Source organism: Micropterus dolomieu, linkage group LG22, assembly GCF_021292245.1.
Source record: "Micropterus dolomieu isolate WLL.071019.BEF.003 ecotype Adirondacks linkage group LG22, ASM2129224v1, whole genome shotgun sequence".
Lineage (NCBI taxonomy): Eukaryota > Metazoa > Chordata > Actinopteri > Centrarchiformes > Centrarchidae > Micropterus > Micropterus dolomieu.
In genome coordinates, this window is record NC_060171.1 from 1,477,745 (window position 1) to 1,489,314 (window position 11,570).

Consider the following 11,570-nt stretch of genomic DNA (forward strand, 5'->3'; position numbering starts at 1 on the left):
CGAATAAAAAAAAACAATACGTACACACAATATTCCAGAAAGTAGTGGTTTACTTTGTAGTCATGTATTCAGATCCTTTGCTTAAGTAAAAGTAGCAATACAACAATTTAAGTAAAAGTCAAGTACAACAAATTAAAATTTTCAGTAATCATTCCTTCTGAAATGCAGCACGTCAGACTACTCAAGCGCCGTAGTCAGCCTTATTGTGATGCACTGTATAGTGATTAGAAGACAAATATTACTAATACTCTAAAACTTCAATTGATAGGCCAGGATTTTATTTTCTTCTATTACTGAAGGCACCCTGTCTGTATTTGGGACAGGCCTTCAATTCTTTTCTCATAAAACTCTCACTCAGCAAAGATGGATAATAGGCTATTTCAACCAGTACGAATAATACAAATGTTGATCAATATCATTTACGAATCATTCTAGCTACAAATGTACAGCGTCACATCAATGGAACTCAGAACCACCATCAATTAGAGAGTTTCCATCCTATTTCTCATTTAAGAGTAATGTTAAGAAATGGCTTATTGAAAATCAACATTGTCAACACTGACGCTGGTCCCATCCACCAACAATAACTGTATCATCTATTTTTAGATTTGATCTGCTCATCTTGTTTATTCGATTTTAATTTATTTTATTGTATTATAAGAGTTTACTATTTTAGGATGCCTAATAATGTCCCTTTTCAAATAAACAAATAAATAAAAATATAAAAAAAAGACAATGCATGTAGAAAGAGAGAGAGAGAGAACGACCGACCATACTGGTAATGAATAAAGAATAACACTTTGGTGCTTATTGTTTCCATAAAATGAAAAGAACGATTAAATTGTGGGTAATTCAACTGATCTAACGATGTGTCTGTTGACAAAACATTTATATTCGTATGTCTGATCTAAGCAGCTCAGAAGACACTGAAGCAGGCGACCTGGTGGACTTGAAGAGGTTTTATTCATCCTATAGAACTATAAAAACCAGACCAGACTTCTAATCGAGACCTGTGTGTATTTGTCAAAATGTGTAGTCACACCAGGCCAGGAAAAGGGACAACTGAGACTATGCTTTTAATTAAAGTTTTAGGGTATATTAACACTTATTTAATTTGTTTAATCAGGTTGTGAGACCGAGATCTCTTTCTTTTCATCAGGAGAACTAGTCTGGCAACAGGAAATATTTTATCGTCAGATTTAAGTTCTTCGATACGCAGCCAGGAAAGTGCTTTTTTCGGTTGTGAAGGAAAATTAAGCTTGTTTAGTCTTCCTAAAGAAGAAAGCGCCAAACAAGACTAGATACAGTTTCTTTTTTTAGGCCAACAACTGCCTGGTAAACACGCTTTAGGGTCTTGGCCAATCAGAAGATAGTGGGCTTTTGGGTGGGGGAGAAAGAGAAGAGCAACAACAGCTTGTTTCAGACTGAGGCTGAAATGAGGGCCTGCATGAAGGGCCAGTATAAGATGGAAAATTATTATTTTAATAATAATAATTTTTATTTATTTTATAACTTTGAATCAAGCAAAGCTGCCATACAGGAGTCACAGAACTACAATATAGGACTGGAAATGCAGTATAATACATCTCTTTTAATAAAAAAAACAATTGAGGAGTTGTGAAAGTGAATGAACGTGAAATAATAGTCTTAAAATCGCGGGAGGAAAGATTGTAATTTGAGAGTTTGCATCTCCTTCAGTTTAAAAGGTGAATGGTACCAGAAACCAGTTCTGCCAGCTCTGCATACATGGAATATGCAAGGCAGAGTATTATTAGATTGTGTGGTTATGAGATTTTAATGAGAGATGTGTGGTAGTTTGGAAGCTGTGGAGAGTTGTACAGATACAAATATCATGAGTTTGATGTTTTATTTGCAAGTCGAAACTTAAATATGAACCTCGAATTAGTTTCCTCTGTCAGCGTCCTCTTCGTCTCTTTGCCTCTGCCATGTTATGTCCATATGTTTGGTTATGTTGCCCACTCGGCCGGCTCCGGCTCACACAAGCACTTACAGTAATGTTACAGATGTCCGAGTGTGTTAGCTAATAAGTTTGCTAATATGAACTCCAGATTTACTGTATAGCTAGCAGCTAAACCTGATTTCTTCGAGTCGACAACTTTGCTAACAGCCAAACAAACAAGCAAGCACAACAACACAAGACACAGTGAGCAGCTAATAAGTTATTACTCACTAGTGTAACAGAAAGAAGGCCAGCTCGCCGTCACTAAAAGCCAGTCTGATATTTACTCTTGTCCTCTCTCCTGCTCGGTCACTCTCTTTTTTTTTTTTTTTCTCTTCCGCAGCCTGTCCCATGATATCCATACTGAGAATACCGAGCTAGCTTCTCCCAAAGAACTTACATTGTACATATACTTTTTGCTGCTTCTTATAGCTTGCTTACTTTGTTGAAGTGTTAAAGTGCCGTAAAGCATTGCACTTCAGGTCTACACAGCGCAATAGAAGGCTTCCACACCCAGAGATGCACTGATGGTGACGTCACTCAAAGTAGCATCAAAATTATTCTAAAGCTGTTATTTTAAGATAAAATTACTACATAATGTTCCTCTAAGGAGATGAGTCAGGGTCCTCTTTGGGCCATACAAAACTGTGTCATCTGCATAAAAACGGACATTAATGGGCAGATTAGGAACAGTAATGTTATTTTTACTGTAACTAATAAAGAGCCAACAATAGACCCCTTTAGCACCCCATCAGTGATGGTAACAGGGCTCAACTCGTCATCATAAGCAAGTTCACCCTGTAAATATGATCATTAAATCAATTATTATATTGATTTTAAAACATATCTGCTGACTGTCTGGGATTGATTCTGTTCCTCCTGCTGCCTCCACAGACCGTCAGCAAGTACAACTCTCAGTACCACAAACTCTTCCAGACCGTCCCCACAGAGGAGATCCTGATGAAAGGTATGGACTGTCTCTTATCTGTCCTAACCTAATTTATACCGACCTGGTGCTAGCTCATATGTGCTGCATGTTGTTTCCATGGAAAGAAACTGATCTTTGTTTCCAGCTCTTGGTGGAAAAGTCTGATCAGTTAACTGTCTCTCCTCCTCTTCTTCTTCTTCTTTAGTGTATTCGTGTGCGTTGTTGAGAGACATCCTGCTGCAGGGTCGACTCTACATCTCCAGGAACTGGCTGTGTTTCTACGCAAACCTGTTTGGTAAAGACATCAAGGTGAGCGAATAAGGAACCACCTAAACCCGTGTCCACAGAAGTCTGGTGAATTTGAAAACACATTTCCTCTGAGCTGTGATGGTCTTCCTTTCACACTAAACCGCCGTTTTTTTCTCTGTCGAAAGAGCTTTTAAATACTCTTTCTAAACTGGATAAAGCCAGAAACGCTGGTCCAGTTGAAGACCACTTCCTTTTACCTTCTAGCTTCCTCTATAACAACCATAAACTTAGGATAATCAGTAAAGATGTTTAATAAATAATCCAGATTAACGTTACATTAACTAGAGTAGATATGTCAAAGAAGCCACCAGTATTTGAGGAAATTAGAGAGTCATCATCACTTTTTATGTGTTAAGTGTTTTCAGTGTAGTGAGTCCCCGAGGCCAACAGGTGGCCATTTAAAATGTGTTTTTTGTTATCATTAGCATTTTATTGATACTTCTAAAGAAATTATGTTAAAAAAAGAATAAACTCAAAACAGAATCAGAATTAAATATTTTAAATAAAACTTAAAGTATAAGTTAATGTTGTTTCTGGGGCAGCAACAGTAATGTTTACAACTGCAAAGTCACTATATACTGTATACTCTTTCTACACGTTTCCGTGTTTATCCTTGTTCTACACAGAGGAAGTTCTACCAGTGATTTTATCTATCTGCCTACTGAAATAGCAGTCAGAAGATGTGAGATTTGATTCCCCTGAATGAGAAGCTCAGGACTTTCCTCTACATGGAGATACTGGTGAAATGAAAATAAGCGTCCATAGTAAAAAAATATCAACAATGACACATTAATCAGTCTCTTGGTGGGTTTTACAGATAAGCAATTTTGCAAGATTAGATTTCCGCCCTTATTCTCAGAACACATATTTTCAATGCAATATGACTCTATAAAATGAAGTAATGGTTGACTGTACTTGACAGTATACAGTGACGGAAAGTGACACTTTCTTAGAAGCCTTGTTTTCTACGTCACTTCCAGTTTTGAGGTTTAAAAAAATGCCAGGTGGAGATAAAAAGTCAGTTTTCTTATAGACAGAATTGTAAAGTTTTGTAAAAGGTCAGGACGCATCTGCACTATGGGAACATGAAGATGTGAGGAGAAATGGTAAATGACTTTATTATAAAAAATACACAAATACATCATCCCCATATTTCTCTATTGAGGCAACGTGTGTGTCTTTGTTTGACATTTGTTATCAACTTTATTTATATAGCAGACTTAAAACAACCAAGGTGCTTTACAAAGTTAAATACAGCAATAAAACAGTAATAACTAAGTAAAATACATCAATAAAACATACAGTAGTATACAGTATATCATAGACTGTATGATATATTGTATACTGATAATAGGATAATAACTTTCTTTACTCGAAGGAAATGCCAAAGAAAAGAGATTTATTCTGTAATTCTGTAAATCTGTCCAAAGTCCAGGTGGAAGCTCATGCACCTCACTTCTTGTCATTTAGGAGAATTACATGAAGCTCATGGAATTTGTGATTTAGTTAATGTAAAATAGCTGTTCTCCTGCTACAACCAGAATCTCTGACTTTCAAACCAAAATGTTGAATTTTTATTATCTCTCTTTTCTGAATCTGCATCAGGTCTGTATACCAGTGGTGTCAGTTCGGCTGGTGAAGAAACACAAGACAGCCGGCCTGGTGCCAAACGGGCTGGCCATCACAATGGACACCGGACAGAAGGTGACTCACAGGACCAGTACACACCAGAGATCCCACGTTGTTACACACATAGATAGTAACCTACCAGTAACTGTCCAACAAGCAGTTTTATAAGGAGTATACTGACAGCCTAACAGGCCGGTTAAAGCAGAGGGGGAAAGAGTACAAAAATATTCTACTTCAGTAAAAGTACAATTACTTTGATGAACTTTTACTTAAGTAGAAAAGTTACCGGTATAAAATATCTACATATTAATATAAAATATGTTAAATATAAATATCTATCTAGCTATAAAGTAGCTCATTTAAAATTTACTCAGAGTAAACGTTACTTTTTTTACCTAAAATAATTACCATATTACTGTTTAATAATTTCAACTTTTGCAAAATGAACATTTATTAGCTTATATAAGTGTGAACAGACTCATATGGTAAAATCCATAATGTTAAATCTATACAGGCCATCTTAACTAGAAAATGCTCTCAGACAGTTCACTGAGTGATGGTTAAAATATGTAATTGTAACTGTACATCTGATTGGCATGATATGTTAATCACCCGGTTTCTACGCTGTTTTGCAGCCGCGCCGTTATTATGCATGCGACACGTGTCGTTACTGGTGGTAACAGCAGATGCCTTTTAATTCCACAGGGCCCAGAAGTCTTTGGCAGCTAAACAAACCATTGTCGGGCAGTTATTGGTGTTTTCCATAATTCTGTGAGCAGTCATGATCTGACTTTATGCTGCACACAGCATGAGTCTGCGAACAGTGAAGGTTACCTGGCTGAAGGTGGAGGCTTGCAGCTCTTTATCTAACAGCTCACTGTGTCTGCTGCTGCTGACTGTTGCATTACTCACCGCGATATTTCAAACTGGTCCGCTGTCAGAAAACTCTTGAAAATGACAGTTGTCATGTTGTTTAGCCGAATTTTTGATGAATGAGAGCGATCAGCGCTGATCTCCCTTACAGATTGCACTTCCTGTGCCTGCTTCAAAAGAAAAGTCATCTCGTGTTTCGCCAGTTAAATGCTTTTAATGTGAAGCTGCAGCAGCAGGAAATGTTCAGTTTGCATTAGCAGTAACTTAAAACAGCATTTTTTCACAGCTTACACCACATCATGATGAAGGTGTTCTTCTCTTGCACCAAAGTTTTTTTTCCTCAGTAATGGACGTGATTGAAAATGTAGCGAAGTACAATACTTTAAACAAAACATACTTAAGTAAAAGTAAAATTACAGATTTAAAAAAGCTACTTCAAAAAGTACAAGTACACAAATAAACTACTCAATTACAGTAACGTGAGTAATTGTAATTTGTTACTTTCCACCTCTGTGTTAAAGCTCTGTGCTTTTCTGTTTATACTGTTTATAACCTGCTGTCTGTCTCTCTGCAGTACGTGTTTGTGTCCCTGCTGTCCAGAGACAGTGTCTACGACGTCCTCAGGAGGATCTGCACTCACCTGCAGGTTTGTGGATCATCTACATTTATTCTCTCGATAAACAGAGACGTCACGGTCAAACTATCATGTTTCTATTACAGAATATATCCCAGGGTCTTCATGTGTGACTGCTTCTCTGTGTTCAGGTGAACGGGAAGAGTCTGAGTCTGAAGCAGTACCTGGAGGAGCCCAGCTCTCTGTCTATGGTAACGTTACATTCAAATGAACCTGCATTTAGAGAGCGTTTCTGTCAACCAGCCCCATCAGATTACCTTTATATAACCTAAAGAGTGTAGCCGGTGGTGTCTAGCATTGCGTGCATTGTGTTATGATACAGAGGCCCAATCCCAGGATGTCTTTGGAGGGGATCTCTATTTATTCTGACAAAACAGGTAAATAAAATCCTCCGGTCGATTGTTTTGATGTAGCTTGAGCCCCCTCTCTCCTGGAGAAGGAACTTTTGTAACCATTGTTCAAGAAACTCTAGTTATGGAAGGTACTCTTTTAATCACTACTCCAGTGCCAGAACCAGATGGTACTGCTCTTATCTCTGTCCCCGGAGGTACTGCTTTAACTACTGTTCGAGAAAGTACTACTCTAATTGCAGAAAGAACTACTCTAACCACCGCCCTAGTAAGTATTACTCTTACTCCAGGAGGTAGCACTGTAACTACTGTTCCAGAGGGTACTACCCTCACTCCAGGAAGTTCTACTACAACTTTTCCAGAAGGCACGACTCAAATGCCAGAAGAGACCACTCTTACCACTGTCCCCAGAGGTACTGCTCTAAATTTAGAAGTTAATCATCCAACAGCTTTTTGATGTAACTTGAGCTCCTCTCTCCTGGAGTACAACAGCAAAAGAACCTGAGAGCAACCAATACAATAAACCACAGAAAACATACCTGTTAAAAGAGCTAAATAACAGAGTACAAGGTTGTTTATTTGTCATTATACAGCACAAGGCTGATCATCGAAACAAAATTTGTAGTTCCTTCGGGCTACACACAAAACATATAATTGTGTAGGCCTATATTAAAATATATATAAAATAAAACACAACAATACAGTTATTTATATGCATTCATACAGGCACCCCGAACATTACACAGTGCATTTTTTGAATTTGCATGCGGTGAATGTAAACAGCAGCAACCAGACAACAGTATGAAAGTTTCGTCTTCACAATAAACAGTGTGACATTTGACCGCCATCTTGACTGCGTTTGTGCACCAAGCATCATCGATGAAAACCCACTGAAGGAGTCCAAATAACAAAAATAAAAAGTAAAGTCAATTTAAACACAAATAAAATGACATAGGAATATATTAGTACACTACACAAGCTTAAGCTAGCAAGATAACTTATAAATGTATTTTAACAGGATGGCACGTAAGTTTGTATGACCACGATGTTGTTTACTTCTCCCATTACAGCAGCTAAGGAGAAGAGGTAAGAGAGGGAGACCCCGTTTACAGGGAGGAGCCCCATCAAAGTGAACGTAGCCGCGCAGAACATACGTCTCAAACGTTTTTCATATTGACTCTGGAGGTTTAACATGTCAGGTTAATACTGTTTACACAGAATACTGTGTAATTATAATACTACATGTTTGACTTACGTTTATGTGCGCAGAGACGTAATTATGTTTCTTCTGCGATACATGTGTCTGTGGACGACGCTCTCACCGCGACTAACTCAACGTGAAGCAAACTACATGACTGATCCCAGTGTCTGAGGAGGTATTCAGGTCCTGTACTTAAAAGTACTATTACTACAAAACTAAAATACTTGCCGTTTTTCAAATACCAGAACCAGCTCAACTCCACTCGGTTTAGCCGTCCTCCGTTTCCATTGCAGATAGTACCAAGGGATAGAGAGCCTAAGTCCCTCCCCTTCTGGTGGACCACCATGAGACCTTATTCTGGAAAAATATTTTACGGTAGTCAATGGCAGGAGACAACAAATATTTTGATCCCATTTGAATTGTGCCCTGAATCATACATGTGATGTTTGTCAATTTAGAAGTCAAGAAAGTTGCAGTTTGATGTAAAACTGTTCAGGTATAAGACTTTGAAAATACATAATTACAAAGACCACAAACCCAAAAGTCGCGTATGTGACGTCGTAACTTTCTCTGTCAATGACTGAAGCTAACGTCAAAAAACTTCAAAAGGAAAACGTCAAAAAACAAGAGGAGCGAGAGTCGTTGGATTAAACACATCAGGTGAGATATATTTCTGCGGGAAACACGGCTAAGTAATCCAGCTAGTAGCCACCAAGCAACGAACGTTAGCTTAGCATTACCGCGCTAACATGTTGGTGACGTATATTGTGCGAGACGAGAGATGTAGTTTGTTGAAGAGTTTTCACACAAAACGACATGTAACTTTACTGTTTTACGACAAACTGCGACTTTCTTGACGGACAAAAATATATTTTAAATTGACAAACGTCATTATGTGTAATTCAGAGCTCAGTTCAAACAGGAGCGTAAAAATAAGTTGTCTCTTGCCGTTGACTACCGTACATGTTTTTTCCGAAATAATGTCCCATGAGACGGAAGTGGTAGTGAGTGACTTCGGCTCTCTGTAGTACCTCTCAATATAGCACACAACTGCCACGACGTAATGTTCAACGCGATCCACACAGCTGTCTCTTGATTTAAGTTAAAACGTTTGAACCTTCCTCAGAATGTAAAGACAGATAAGTGGTATGAAAACCTTCCAGCTGTGTTTTCCTCTGCCGTTGTTGCTGCAGCGGTCTGTGTGACGGCGGGAGCAGAGGGCTCTGAGCGGGCGGCTGGCCGGCCTCACACGCTCCCCCCGCGGGTCACAGCAGGCTTCCCCCGCAGCCACTCGTGGAGCTCCTCAACTCCGAAAATATTGAAACGCATTTTTGTTCTGCCCTCACTTCTTGTTAAACTGTCAATATTCGAAATCTACACAGCAGTCTGTCCTGTTTTCTCGTTACATTTTAGTTTCCCTCAGCTCGCTTGGAACCTCGAGGGAGGTGATACGAAAAAAGTACCTGGAAGCAGGTACAGGTGCAACTTTTCCACAGTGGAAAACCAAAAAAAGCCGTGTTGAGCTGCAGTGGAAAAGGAGCTTTAAAGTATTGAAGCAGTAAAATGTCCCTGTGCCTGTTTTACTAATATATCTCCTCATTAGATTACTATTCCTCATGCATTAATGGCAATCATCAAATCCTTTTGATTTTGATTCTGGATCAATCTGCTGATTATTTCCTCCGTGAATCGATCGGTTGTTTGGTTTGTAAAGATTCTGCCGTCACAGTTACCCAGAGCCCAAAGTGACGCGTTCACAACTCTTGTGTCCAATATAATAAAATAATAAAAATGACTAAATAATCAAAATAGTTGTAATTATTAGTAAGTCATTTTCTGACTACTGGCCTAATGGTTTCAGCTGTATTTGGGTGTTTCTGTGTGTTTTGTTAATATTAACAGTAGTAGACGTAGAAAGTGGCGTGTTGAGTTTATGTGCAGTACAATAGTTTCTAGTGTTGATACAATACTTAAGTCTGAAAAAAGTATACTCTTTTTCACTTCAAAGTTTTAAAAAAAGTTAAATGTTGTCTAAACACATGCAGCAGTACAAGAATTTTACCTAAATAAGTCTAAAATGGATTTGATTTAACTGAGAAACTATCTGATCAAAGTACAGAGGAGGACCGACCTGAGCTGCTTAATCCAACAGCGGACATCGATTTAAAAAAAACAAGTTTATCTCAAATAACAAAACGATCTAACAAACGGTCTTATGCAGAGGTCAGCACGTAGTTTTTTTTTTTTTTTCATTGTGCCTGCCTACTGAAATAGCTGTCAGGAGGTGTGAGATTGGATTCCCCTTAATGAGAAGCTCAGGACTTTCCTCTGCATGGAGATACTGGGGAAATGAAAATAAGCGTCCAGCTTATAATTAGGCATCAAACACACAACCCAGTCCTGGGCTCTGCCGACTGAGCTAACCAGGGACACTGACGATAAACAAACCTACCTGTCAAGCCCTTTACTACACCGTTACATCATCTCAAGATAATTATCCCATTGTCACGGGAAAACGGAGGAAGACATTTTTGAATCAATGTCCGCTTACTGGTCAGTGTGGTGGGAATTGCGTGTTTAAATAAACAGCTCAGGCAAACAGTTGTCTTTCTGTGAGTTTTATTCAAGTCTTCTGCAGAAGGACTCACAGCAAAACACATACGCCGTGTACATGTATGCTCGAATGAGTGAGGAGAGCTCTGTGAGCCTGTGATTTATCCAGCTTTATGGTCAATCTTATCGTCCCACAGAGACACATTGTCCCTGAAGTCTGGATACCACAGAGAACAGAGATATTTTGACTGTTACGTTTACACAGATTCAGAGCCACATCACAGATGAGTCTCCCTGAGTCCAGGGTTACATGCAATATGTTTGGAACTCCCATTACAACAGTAAAGCTGAAGGTTGATGTTTTAAAAACACCAGCAGAAGCAGGACTTCCTCCTCGGTGTGATGATGAGTCACCAGTCAGTGAAACGGGCTTAGTGGAATACCAGAAGCTGTTGTTTTGGTCCTGTGGTGACCCTCTGTGACCCCTTCATTCTCCCTGGATAAAAGGCTTTCCTCGCGCTGCCTTCAGGTTCTGTCTGAAATACTGTAAATATGAGGACCAAGCTGCTGGGTACCAACATGTGACTTTATTTCAGAACAACAACAAGAGACGACTAATATTTACATCCCGTTTGCATTTGTGTCCTGAATTACGGACATGTCGTTTGTCAGTCAAGAAAGTCGCAGTTTGTCGTAAAACTGAAAAATACGTAATTACAAAGACCCCAAACCCAGAAGTCTGGTATGTGACGTCTCAATGATTAAAACCGTGAGCGTACAGCTTGTATAACAGTGTAAAGTAGTGAGTGTACAGTTTGTATAACAGTGTACAGCTTGTAAAGTAGTGAGTGTACAGCTTGTATAACAGTGTAAAGTAGTGAGCGTACAGTTTGTATAACAGTGTACAGCTTGTAAAGTAGTGAGTGTACAGCTTGTATAACAGTGTAAAGTAGTGAGCGTACAGCTTGTATAACAGTGTAAAGTAGTGAGTGTACAGCTTGTAAAGTAGTGAGTGTACAGCTTTTATAACAGTGTAAAGTAGTAAGCGTACAGCTTGTAAAGTAGTGAGCGTACAGCTTGTATAACAGTGTAAAGTAGTGAGTGTACAGTTTGTATAACAGTGTACAGCTTGT

The 11,570-nt window shown here is 38.8% G+C and overlaps 1 protein-coding gene across 1 annotated transcript in view; it reads left to right on the plus strand.

The window, feature by feature from the left end:
• The window catches only part of LOC123961513 (GRAM domain-containing protein 2A), a 28,644-nt gene that overhangs the window by 9,922 nt on the left and 7,152 nt on the right, over positions 1–11,570 (plus strand). Inside the window, exons 3-7 of the mRNA XM_046036983.1 lie at positions 2,855–2,927; positions 3,094–3,197; positions 4,803–4,901; positions 6,274–6,345; positions 6,465–6,524. Coding sequence (XP_045892939.1) covers positions 2,855–2,927; positions 3,094–3,197; positions 4,803–4,901; positions 6,274–6,345; positions 6,465–6,524 — 408 coding nt within the window. The remainder of the gene's footprint in view (positions 1–2,854; positions 2,928–3,093; positions 3,198–4,802; positions 4,902–6,273; positions 6,346–6,464; positions 6,525–11,570) is intronic.